Source organism: Zootoca vivipara, chromosome 10 (assembly GCF_963506605.1).
Source record: "Zootoca vivipara chromosome 10, rZooViv1.1, whole genome shotgun sequence".
NCBI lineage: Eukaryota > Metazoa > Chordata > Lepidosauria > Squamata > Lacertidae > Zootoca > Zootoca vivipara.
The window spans coordinates 32,092,868-32,106,001 of NC_083285.1; the positions used below are offsets into that span (position 1 = coordinate 32,092,868).

Sequence of the window (13,134 nt, forward strand, 5' to 3'; positions counted from 1 at the left end):
GTGGCTAAGGAGGGGGTGTGGCCTGCGGAGAATATCATGGGTCACATAGAGAGGCTGAGAGGGACTTGTTTGGTCACAAAGCCTAAGATTCCCTACCCTGTGGTAGGTCTATTTCAAGTTGCAAACTATATTTCCTCACAATATAGTGATTGGTACTGACTTTTGTCAACATTTTCAGAGTGTTCTAAATTAACAAGGGTTCCATAAGAAGGTGATCCATAAGAATGGGCGGTGCTGTCTCATTGCAAATTGGGGGAAAGGACAGCTCCAGGTGTGTTTTTTTTAGTGTGTGGGTGTGGGTGGGTGTAAACTAAAGCATCTCCTCCTTTCTGACTGGGGCTGCTCCAAATCTCCCCCCATCCACTGCCAAAGATGAGCATACTATCCTGCAGTGTGGTGAAAAGCTGGGTCAGTAACTGGATGGAAGCTTGTCTTATTTACCTCGGCAAAAGCAACCTCAAATATTTTCTACCAAGCGTAGCCTTTGATTGAAGTGTGTTTCTATAAGCAGTGTATAGAAGTCTTAAAATGTAGACATAAATTATGTACTGAGATGGTTCAGTCAAGCTGTATGGAGAAGCACAAGTGTGTGTGTGTGTGTGTGTGTGTGTGTGTGTGTGTGTGTGTGTGTATCTCGTTACTGTGTTTTGATTGATTTGACTATTTTGACTGAAAATAATAAATATATAATCCTGTTTTAATTCTAGGGTAAACTGGCTGGTTTATGTGGCAATTTTGATAAATTCACGTCAAATGACCTGACTACATCCAACAACATGGAAGTAAGAAACGCTCAAGTCTTTGGAGAGAGCTGGGAACTAGGACAGGTAAGCATGATATATCCATTCATTTTGAAAATAAACAGGCAACTGATGTTGAGGGTGTAAGAAATGTAGAAGCAGCATTACCATTAAACCAGCAACTAGTAGGCCATCTATTTGCCAGGTTCTGGGTGTGGTAGTTCCCTGTCCTATCACCAACCATTTCTCATGCTTCTGCACATTCACCTTATTTCCACTGTGTCACGTGGTTGCCATGTGAGGCGAGCAAATATGAAAGGAGATGCAATGCATCTTGGCCCTGGTGGAAGCTGATGGGACTGCAGCTTCCATGGGGAAGGAATTTGTATATTCCAGCCACATCAGGAGGGCCCCACGCTAGTACCTACAAAGGTTTTTGTTTCATTGGCACAAGACAAAGAGGATGACAACAGCATCACAGTGAAACCCGTTAATTGATAGAGCCAAAAATTAAAAATCTTTCAAGGATGTATAATCTATTGTTGGAATGGCATACTAAAGATGAACAGACAAAATCGGTAATGATTGAGTGGGCAAAAGATATAGGACATAATATAATGATGGAAGACTGGGAAAGGTTATGGAAAAGTAATATGAATTTCACTGCATGTAATGTTTTAAAAGAGAATATGTTAAAGATGATGTATAGATGGTATCTTACACCAGTGAAATTGGCAAAGATTTATCATAAAAAAGATAACAAATGTTGGAAATGCAAATAAGCGGAAGGAACCTTTTACCATATGTGGTGGACTTGCCCCCAAGTAAAGAGCTTCTGAGACAAGATTTATAATGAGTTGAAGAAAGTGTTTAAAAACACGTTTGTCAAGAACCCAGAGGCTTTTTTTACTTGGGATTACAAGAAAAGAACTGCCAAAGAAAGATGTTACTTTTTTCCTGTATGCCACAACAGCAGCTAGAATTGTATTAGCAGAGAATTGGAAATCTGAAGAAATGCCTACAGTGGACGATTGGCAGATGAAGCTGATGGAATTTATGGAACTGTCTGAACTGACTGGGAGAATCCGGGACCGGGGAGAAGAATCAGTGGAAGAAGATTGGAAGAAATTTAAAATTTATTTAGAGAAGAATTATAAGATTAAAAATAATTAATAAAGGAAGTGGAAGTATAAAGTGGTTGTAGAAGCAAAATTGATTAATGGAGGATGATTTAAGATAAATGAAAAATACGTAATTAGTTTTCAAGATCCAAACTATATTTTGATGTATTGGTAAAATGCCAGGAAAAAGAATCAAGAATAAGATTTACAATGAGTAATTTAGAAAAAGAAGGTGAATAAGAATTAGAAAGTGTTGAGTTAGTTATTAATAGAAATGTAGAAGGGAGGATAGGAGGAAGTCCATAGAGATAAAGAATTGTATTTGAGCAATATACGATTATGTAAAGTTAATTTCAATGTTATCAATGTTCAAATGTGCTTATGATAATGTATGGATTTGTTTTTATTTTTGTTTTTATTACATTTTTCTTGTTGTCTTTTGTTGTCTTTTTTACTTTTTTCTTTGTTACTATAAAAATATTATATATATATAAAAAAGAGTTTCTGTTTGTGTATATGATACACAAAAGTGCGGACATTTACCGTGCTGTAGGCCAAACAGCTCATATGAACATGTTTAAAATTTATTTCCTGCTTTGTTTCCCCCACCACCACAAGACTGTAGTCACGTAGCTCAGTGTAATATCTCCTATTTTGCTGAAGCACAGCTGCTTGAGAGGATGCAGGCATCTTTTCCCCATGACTCCCCGCCTTTGCCGTTGCAATTCAAAAGTGCAATGACCTCCCCCCCCCGCTCCTGTGCTGCCACATCAGATTACAAATGCTCTGACTAATTTCTTTCTTTTCTTTTTAAAAAAATATTTTTATTGAAAAAAACTTTTAAACGATACAAATTACCAATAACATAACCAATTATATCCCCCCCTTTTCCCTCCCTCTCCCACCCTCCAAGTACTTCCCTCAGCTCCCCTCTCTAGTTTGTTTGTATATATTATTCTCTGCATGTTATAAAATTGTACATATCCTTGCTTTACCTATCACGTGTTCTAATAAATTGTGGGTGTTTATTCCTAACCTGCCAAGGAGTCCAAATCCTTTTGTTGTCTTTTTAAAATTTTCCATCCTCTGCTTTCTCTCACCATTTTTACGGCTCCCTCTGAGGGCTGCTTCATATAAGATTATTCCCTACATGAATCCACTAATAGATTTTTTTTATTTAAAAAAACCACCCCTGTATATAATGCATGTATTTTGGCAACATCTGACAAATAGGCACGCGTCTGTTTTAATACATGACTAGAAGCAGCAATCTCCAGGGACGAAGTTGCCTTCTGTATACCCAGGGAAATAAAACACAGAGATCTGCAATACATCATGGTGTTTATATGGTATATAAATAATAGGTGGTAGTTTTACTCAGAGTAGACCCATTGAAATTGATCAACATGTCTAAGGTAGTTCTGTTCATTTCAGTGTGTCTACTCTGAGTGAATGGCACCCAATATTTGTGTACAAAGTTGTTTTGTGTGTGGCTCTTTGTATATGTTACAGATAACATCTCTTCCATTGTGGTTCCCACCTTTATTTAGAAAGCTTAGGAGAGTTGTTGTTTACCACTAATGTTGAAGGTCTTTTGTGTCCCTCCACTGCCCATGAATTAATTTATTTCTAGTGTTGCTTCTTCATTTAAACTTTTTAAATTAATTACAATTGTTGTTGTTGTTAAAACCATCCGTATTAACCCCCGAAAAATCATATTCCAAAATGTTAAACTGGCAGTTGCAGTTAAATCCTTTTGTCACACGCAGCATTTACCAAACGTATTCATTTAAAGTTATTGACTCTTTGTCCTTATTGCCAGAGCACTAAAGTTTAAACTAAATGGTACATTGGGTAAACAATGCTTTGTTTATGATTTACAGATGGCTGCTGTGGAAACAGTGATGATGTGCGATAAAGAAAACATGTTGTTTGCCAAAAAGGATGGGTGGGTGTGGGGGGAACATGAGGGTTTTTTTTTCTTTCCAAAAAACAAAACAATAAAGAAGGATCTATTGTAGCTTAATGTTTTCAGCTGTAAGGGAGGTGTGAGGTTTAGGAGAAAAGAGAACAACAACATGGAATGCCAGGGTCTTATTTCAGAGGCTGGGAGCGGATTGGTGGGCATTTCTAAAGGGGTTTGCAATGCAAGAAATGTGTAGTGTACCCAAAGTTATTAACACGTGCTTGTGATTTCAGTGTGCGAGCCCAAATGAGACCATAAAACCATGTGAAGTACATCAGAGCAAGTTCCCTTATGCCAAAAAGGAGTGTTCAGTTTTGTACAGTGATGTTTTTGCCCCCTGTCGCAATGTGGTAAGTATATATTTCCTAAGCTATCTAAAAAGCACATCTTTGCTCTGGATCTCTGCTTGCCAAACATAAAGAGTTGCTGTGGTACTAACACCTGGCTCACAACAGGCTTAGTTAGCCCTGCTATTAGGCACCAGATGGCGAGGTGTGGTGCTACAGAGCTGTGTGTACCATGCATCCTATAGTTGCTGCCCTCAGGTGAAGTACCGGTAGAAGACACTGCCAGAGGATGAAGTAAGATTCTGCTTCCAATCTGGTTTGCTTCTGTATGGGGAGACTGCCCCAGGCAGCAAAGTTTGTTGGCTCAGTCCTGGTCCACAAGATGAGCAGCTGCCCATCTGAAGGGCTAGGGAGCCACTACACCACATAATGTCTCCGGGCTCTGTGCTAGGAATCTACTTAGCAGATGCTACAGAGGAACAAGCCATAGGCTGTTCCTCCATATCCTTCCAGTTTGGGCTTAGTAGTCCCCACCTGAAGACTTTGAAACTTGTGGCCGCCTCCTTTCAAGAGCAGCATATCAAAAGCAGGGTAGCTCCAAAACATTTTATTGAAAAGATGTACCAAGATATTTGCTGTTTGGGTTTGAAATGCTCCTGTTATTGGCTCTTGTAATCTGTTGGTAGGTTCTGATTTCTGTGTCTAGGATGGAATGAAGAAACTGACACAGGGAGATACCAAACTGCACCATGGAACATGGAACAAGGAGGCCTGTATTACCCAGGAAGCATACCTGGGGAAGTTACCAGAAGCCCATCACTACCACCAGTTCCATTTTCCCACTGTTTACTTCCCAAGTTCACATCAGGATTGCCATTATTTTCCTGGCACATTATTCTAGGCTGCCTTTAGGGGGGGGATATATAAATGTACAAAACAAATAAATAGTGTTCTGGACTATCTGAAAAGAGCACCTGGGAAATTGGAAAAGCACAACCCAAAGGTGGTGGTGATATCATGCTAAGATGACAATAAGCAGATGGGATGAGCTGCTGGCTGAATTTGACAGGCATGTTAGTTTCAGCTGCATGGCCAATCATTACAGTAGATGGCAGCATTTGCTTTGTAACTGAAGAGCATGGCCGTTCTTTGGCTTGGTTATAACATTTCTCTTTACAGGCAATTATCTAGCCCCCCAAAGTTACTTTAATTCAGTATGAGTTTATGCCATTATTATTATTATTATTATTGCTGTTCTTAATTGCACTGCTGCTGCTACAACAACGTTTGGACCAGTTTTGGTAGTCAGATTTATTCTATCCACTTCTGGTTTCCATTAATCTCAAAGCAAATGTCAAACTTCTGCATGCATGCTTTGTTTCTCAAAAGTGCATAATCAGCTAAGCTAGTTTTCTCATAGTTTTTCAGACTTCTAATTTTCATGTTTTCTACCCATTTTTGAGGACAAACGTTAGGTTGACAGGTCTATTATTTCCCAGGTCATTAAAACAAAAACAAAATTTTTGTACTTTTGTACTTGAATTTGTAAAAGAACTCCTGCCTTCCAGCCCTGGATAATTGATTGTTCTGAATTTGTCAGTTTAACTCTAAAGCTGCACTCTTTGTCACTTCTTTGTGAGACAGATCTCCTCCTTGAAAATAATAGTTCACCTGCGGCTATTCGTTTAACATATTGTGCTGTGAAGGCTGAAGCAAAGGGTCAATCCAGCTTTCCTGCAGTTTTCTTATTCTCATCCTCTGTATCTTTGTCATCTAACATCTTGCTGTCTCTCTGGCTGGTTTCCTGCTCCTGGCGTCCTTAAATCAATGTTTGTTACTTGATTCTACACTTTCAGTAATATGCCCATCAAATGACTTATTTACTTGTTTTATCCTTAGGTTTGCGAGAGTTGACTCCTTGTAGAATGGATTTACAGTGGTACCTCAGGTTAAGTACAGTGGTACCTCTACTTATGAATTAATGCGTTCCGAACGCATATTCATAAGTCGAAAAAAATTGTAAGTCGAATCCCATAGGAATGCATTGGGAGAAAAAATTCGTAAGTCGAAGCAACCCTATCTAAAAATTCGTAAGTAGAAAAAATTATATCTAAACCGCATCCAAGATGGCGGACGGAGCTCCATTCGTAAGTAGAAACATTCATAAGTCGAGTCATTCGTAAGTAGAGGTACCACTGTACTTAATTGGTTCCAGAAGTCTGTACTTAACCTGAAGCGTACTTGACCTGAAGCAAAGTTTCCCATTTAAAGTAATGGAAAGCGGATTAATCCGTTCCAGACGTGAAAAAAACCCTAATACAGCAATTTAACACGGATTTTACTGTCTACCGAGACCATTGATCCATAAAATGAAGGCAATAATCAATGTACTGTACTATAAAATGAATAAATACAGTTTTGTAGATGAAAAAAATCAACATTTACAGTGGTACCTCAGGTTAAGTACTTAATTGGTTCTTGGGTGCCATTCGCACCCCCAAAGGTACTTAACCCGAGTGGCGATAGCACGCGTGCGCAAAGTGCCGATAGAGCGCTCCTGTGCATGTGCGTGTGGCAGAACCTGGAAGTAAACACTTCCAGGTCTGCGGAGTGCTTAATCTGAAAGTACTCAACCTGAAGTGTACTTAACCCGAGGTATGAATGTAATTGTTTTCAGCAACATCTCAAGATACTTGAAGTACTTTGACTTTCCACAACAATTTCATTTCAACAGATCCCCTCATTTCCCTGCTCAGCTACTCCGAATCTGACTTTCTCCGTATTTTTCAGATTGATGTGACATCATTTATCAAAAACTGCCATACAGACACTTGCAACTGCAATCTTGGCGGAGACTGTGAATGCCTGTGCACAAGTATTGCAGCTTATGCTCACAAATGCTGCCAGCAGGGTGCAGTAATTCACTGGCGATCTCCATCTCTCTGTCGTACGTATGTTTATGCCATCAAGCATAATCTCTGGAAAGCAGATTATTCCATACTTTCTTTAATTGATTTCTAGTACATCAATATTTACTGTGCAAATGCTGGTAACTAGTGGCCTGATACTAGATATGGGTGCACAGAAGTAATTCAAGGGTAAACAATAGCTGTGCTCCCCTGTGGTTCTCCACCAAACAAGCTTAAGATCCATTAGTAGGAGAATGTAGAATAGTTAAGCTTCCAAGACTCCAGACACATCCAAGTAAGATGCATCATGTGGCAGTTTGCCATTCTTAAAAAGAAATCGTGATTCTGGTCTGTATTTTTACAGATGGACCTTATGTTAAAAGTTGTACCTTTTTACAGCTATAAGAAATATTCAGTGTTGGCCATACTTGGAATAGACCATTGATTTCCATGATAATATTATCTGCCTGTGTATCTACATCATATTACTTTTGTATTCTACTCTTCTTAAGCTAGCAATTTATTAGCATTGTTGGCTGCTGCTGCAAAAAATAAATAAATCAGTGAATGTAATAATGATAATAATTTATTATTTATACCCCGTCCATCTGGCTGGGTTTCCCCAGCCACTCTGGGCGGCTTCCAACCGAATATTAAAACAGTACAGCATGTACATTTTAAGGGATTTTTGTTGTTCTGCCGTGCAGAAAAGACATATCTCAGAAATTGCGGTTAAGGTTAGGTCTTCAATTGAGTGACACTAATTTATTTACTAATAATAGAATCCAAGGAAAATGCAGGTTAAAAGTTAAAGAACAGAAGGGTGGGTTTTGTGAATCAGAATTTAGAGCTTGGCTATGTGACCTGGTCTTGTTGTTACTGACAATCACAAATTCTCTAATTATTCTCTGAGTTGTTATGTATGTCGTTAAATGGTGTGCCTATTCCTTCTTTCAGCTTATGACTGTGATTATTACAACCAAGGTACGTAGCACTTCTGTGAGCTTTAAAAATAAATAATAGTCATATACAGTACTGGATATATAGATTCTCCCCAAACACTGCTGTAGTAGTGATGGTAGTTCCAACTATTTATAGACCAGTTTTCACCGTACATGGTCACAAGAAGGTTTACACAACCATCAATAAAAAGAAAGCCATCAGTGTTTCGAGTTGCTTGTTTCTCTTGCTATAATTTAACATCTGACTGTCATTTTTCTCCGCTCCAGGACTTGGGGAAGGACCATATATTTTGGCCAGCTATGGTCAGAATGACACTGTTATAGGAGTCAATGTCACCAGCAAAAATATCTTTCCTTTGCCAAGAAGCAGTGTCAGTGGGAATGTGTATTTTAATTTTATGTTAACTCCAGGACTTTTCAAAGATAAAATACTATGTGAGTTCTATCTTCAGTATTTCATGTACTTAAACATCAAGTTTTCAAAGTTGAAAAAATGTTAATCTTTATGTATCAGAAAATAATTTTTCATTATCTTTTCCAAAATCTGAGTATATCTATTTGTGATAGACCTGAATACAAGTGTTGTAAGAGAAACAAAGGCTTTAGTCTTTTTTATCATTAATATTTTTGTTTTATTTATTTTTACTTTATCAGTGTACAAGTCCTTTCTCCCTTGATTTAGGAGAAATGCTTGACAGCATCGTAAAGTTAACCGGAAACATCTCAGCTGTAGTTCTTTCCTTTTTTTAAAAGTAGTCTAAAATAAATGCCTACAATTATCATTTGACTTTCATCCTTGAATTTCTAGACTGAGTTGCCCTGAAACATTCAGATACATGTCTTACATTTCAGAAAATATTACTTCTTATAGGTTCCTTGCTGTAGTTCTGTAGGATAAACACCCAGGGTGAACAACAGATTCTCATTTATATTAATCAGATTCAAAGTATCAGGCTACAAACCTATGCACACTTTCCTGGGAATAGGCACCATTGAATACCATGGAGCTCAATGAGCCTATCTTTTAAGTAGACATGTATAAGATTGCACTTGATGTTCAGCCATAGTTAATGTAGGCCAAGAACAGGAATAATCACTATGCAAAGAAGTCATTTTAAAATACTGTTAACAGAATTTTAATGTAACCTTGCCATGACTAGTTTGCCATTGAACAGATTTTAAACAGAAGTATCACATTTGGTAGTGAAATCTTATTAATATATTGCTGTGGATTTAATTTGCGGCAGCTCCGTCTCTGGTTTCGCTTGAGTCTGCCGAAAGGCCAAACTACTTTCTATATGTCCATGACGATGAAAGCATTTCCTTAGAACAATGGGAGGCAAGTTCCTTGTTTCGTAGAAGAGCAACTTTTTTCCATCATCAAGGCCTTTGGATCCCAGGCTACAGTGCATTCGAGCTACACAGCAAAAAAGGTTTCTTTATCATACTCAGAGCATCTTCTGTGAAAGTATCAAAGTTTGATGATTCTGAGGAATTCAAACGTTCAAGCAGTTTCAACATAGAGGGTGAGTTGTACATGTTCCTGGGTACAATGTGTGTGTGTCAGGTGTCAGGGAATCCGATCCCCCCCACAGTAGGCTGCCAGGAATAAATAGACAAGGAAGGCTCTTAGCAATGTATTTTATTCAATATTCACAGAGAGAGAGGCTTAGGAATGCTGCCTTTTGCTCCGAATGACGTTGCTTAGGGCCATTTGTCTCTGAGCCCTTTGCTCTCCTACTTTCAATGCTTGCTGGGTTCTGGGAGAAGGGGTGTCTGGAATGCTTTCTAGTGATAACGTGTCAGCCAGCTGCTCCAGCTCTGCCTCCCCCTCCTCTTCTCCCATTATTTCCCAACTTTGCCCCTCATCTACCTCTGAGCTGTGACCTCTTGCAAACCAATGTAGTAAATCTATACTATCTTCCTCTTCTCTGGAAAGTTCAAGCTGGGGAGGCAGTCTCCACCATCCCTCCTCTGTCCAGTCCCTGACAGTGTGGAATGCTGCGAATATATCATTTTCAAGATTTATAATAGCAGCAGTTACATTGTAACTTCAGAATGGACAAATCAGTTAATCTCAGTTTTTATGTGTTCATTTGCAAGCCCATTCCATTGTGCTTCCATGTCTGTGATTTTAGCTTGTTAAGAAAGCACAACAACCACTTTATTTTCAAACACCTTTTGATACGTTTTGTTGAGCTGAGAATTGTATTGAGCTGAGAATTGCATTTGTATTGCAAAATTCAGACATGCCTGAAAACTGAACCATAACTCTACACAGGAGTCCATGAATCAGGTCACCCTGAAAGAAACCCTCATTTTGCTGTTACCAATTTAAAAATTAGGATCAATCTGTTCCATGCAAAGGGATCTTCAGATAGCCTTCATTTATACACAACTAGTGTCAAGATTTCAGATCCCCCCGGCATTTGCTGGCCTTTGTGTCTGCATTGATTTTATGCTGCCTCTTTTGTGCTATGACCTCTGCTTTCATGCTGTTGTTTTATGTTCTACTTTTAATTAGCGTTGTCATGCTTTTCACATATATTACCTTAATAGTTGTTAAACCAGAAAGACAATTTATAAATTAGAGAGATATTCTACTTCATGCATTGTATGGAAATACTCGGCAATGACCCTATTTCCCCCCTTATTTGTACCCCACCTTTCAAGTCACAAATCCTTCCAAGGTGACTTACAAGTAACAAAAATACACCACTAGCATCACTGTATTAAAAATTTAACAATTCATTGGGATCCATCTCACAGGGCAACTTGCTGTTGAATGCCCAGCCTTTGCCTCCCTCCCTCCCTCTGTCGTACTCCCTTGACCCAACTTTCCTGTCACACGTTTCTTCAGTATTCAAATGGTGAAGGAGAAGAAAAGACCACCTCAAATGATATGCAATAGAAACTGGTGGATATTAATCTTATAACAGCCATCTGTTTCTGTTGTATCACTCAGTGTAGACAGAATCTGTCTCCAGAAGAAGAATAAAACCTACATGTGCAAGGAGGGTGGTGGCACTGGGAACATGTCCTCCCTTGTCCTCCATAGAGTGGACTCCCCCTTCAGTTTCATTGTGGGTATCCAGTTAATGTTTACACCCATGTGCTCAATCTGATGCTTTTGTTGTTTCTTAGAACTCCATACAGCAGTACCTTATAGGAGGATGTGTGAATGGAGATACGAACCTTGTACAAGTCCTTGTGTTAAAACATGCAGTGACCCTGAAGGAGTAGCATGTAAATTTCTTCCACCGTGAGTATAGTTAATATTTCATGTCATACTTAACATACTTAACCATGGGATATTATTTTCCACCGTGTTGCCACATTTGCATGTTCAACCAATTACGGCTGATTAAGTTTCGTATTCAGAAAAAAATATATCCTTCTGCGTAGCATCCTTGGGAATGAAGTAACATTTGAAGAGGACTTGAGTTCTGCTTACATTAGAAACTTGCTTATACTTTCCAGCAGCGTGTTTTTTGAAGTTCCTAGCAATTTTCAGACAATATCTTCCATTGTCATGAGCAAAGGATGCCTTGTTCAGAGCTGAAGTATAGAACTCAAGTATTGAAACAGAGACTAGTTTTCAACCATTTCCATTTTGCACCATGTATTTTGAATTCTATGGAGCAGCCGTGCAAACTTTAAGCTTCTTGCCTTTTTGAAATGACTACAAAAAAATTACTGTGTTGTTGCTGTTTTCCTTGAACCTTTTAGAGTTGAAGGATGCTTACCATACTGTCCCAAAGATATGATTCTTGATGAAGTCACACTTAAATGTGTTTATCCAGAAGACTGTAAGTGTCTCCTATATATTTCGAGTAGATTGTTAGAACACTGTAGTATGTAATGTTTATCACCAATATAAACCAACATACAAGCTATTTTGATATAAAGTTTTCAATTACTTTAAAGGTGTTATATTATGCTACAGTAAATTTAAAGGTATAAGTCGCTTAGTGCAGCCCATGAAAAATACATTTTTACTGATATATATCTGAAAGTTTAAAATAAGCAAATATAGCAATATGCCTGTTGGCATATGTCCATGGAGTTTTCTTGGCAGAGATACTGGAGTGGCTTGCCGATTCCTGCTCCAGGTGGATCATGTTTTGTCAAAACTCTCCACTATGACCTGTCCGTCTTGGGTGGCTGGCCCTGCACAGCATAGCTCATAGCTTCTCTGAGTTATTCAAGCCCCTTTGCCACGACAAGGCAGTGATCCATGAAGGGTCACAAAGAGTAGGACATGACTAAACAACTAAACAACAACAACAACAACAACAACAACCAATAGCAAACTCAGTTATCTGAGTGTTGCTACTTATGTAGCCAAAATGGCTTGTACATGAATAGGAGGGAAGGTATCAGTCCACTGGGGAAACCTCCAATTTTGCATAAGCCCCACAAACATCTTTGTGCTGGTGGGGGAACCCTATGGAGGCAAAAATCTTCGAAGAGCTCAATGCAGACTAAGAATGCTGAGTAGACATGGACTGCTGACTGTCTTTTGGAAGGTGGGGGATGGAATAGGCATGGATGTTTGGCTGGAATAATGAATAGGAGCACTGCAGCATCCTGGATACATTTTATTGTAGGCCCCACTTGTTTTTATTAATATATTTCTGGAGAAGCAATCCTATGCAGCATTGCCTCAGGAGCAGGACCCACTGAACTGACTGAGATTTCTTGGCAAACATATATAAGATTGGACTATTAATTGTAGAAGTGAAAGATCACTTATATGAAAGATAATTGTAGAAGTGAAAGATCTCTTATATGTGAATAAGTAAAAGAAAAGCTGATTGTGTGTGTATTGGCTGCATATTTTTTTAAAAAAATGTTTATGAAATGCTTTGTTCTCGAATGAAACTGTGGAATGCAACTTTTTAAAATAGACCTCATTGCTGCTTGTACAATAATTTTATTAAGCAAAGCAGCAAAAGCTACTATTGCTACTCATTCAGACCTAGGAAGAAGAGTTTGGATTTGATATCCTGCTTTATCACTACCCGAAGGAGTCTCAAAGCAGCTAACATTCTCCTTTCCCTTCCTCCCCCACAAAAAACACTCTGTGAGGTGAGTGAGGCTGAGAGACTTCAAAGAAGTGTGACTAGCCCAAGGTCACCCAATAGCT

General features: G+C 38.7%; 1 protein-coding gene across 1 annotated transcript in view; it reads left to right on the forward strand.

The window, feature by feature from the left end:
• The window catches only part of OTOGL (otogelin like), a 90,647-nt gene that overhangs the window by 48,546 nt on the left and 28,967 nt on the right, over positions 1–13,134 (forward strand). Inside the window, exons 28-35 of the mRNA XM_060279428.1 lie at positions 708–827; positions 4,061–4,177; positions 6,905–7,061; positions 7,981–8,007; positions 8,253–8,420; positions 9,233–9,511; positions 11,130–11,247; positions 11,715–11,794. Coding sequence (XP_060135411.1) covers positions 708–827; positions 4,061–4,177; positions 6,905–7,061; positions 7,981–8,007; positions 8,253–8,420; positions 9,233–9,511; positions 11,130–11,247; positions 11,715–11,794 — 1,066 coding nt within the window. The remainder of the gene's footprint in view (positions 1–707; positions 828–4,060; positions 4,178–6,904; positions 7,062–7,980; positions 8,008–8,252; positions 8,421–9,232; positions 9,512–11,129; positions 11,248–11,714; positions 11,795–13,134) is intronic.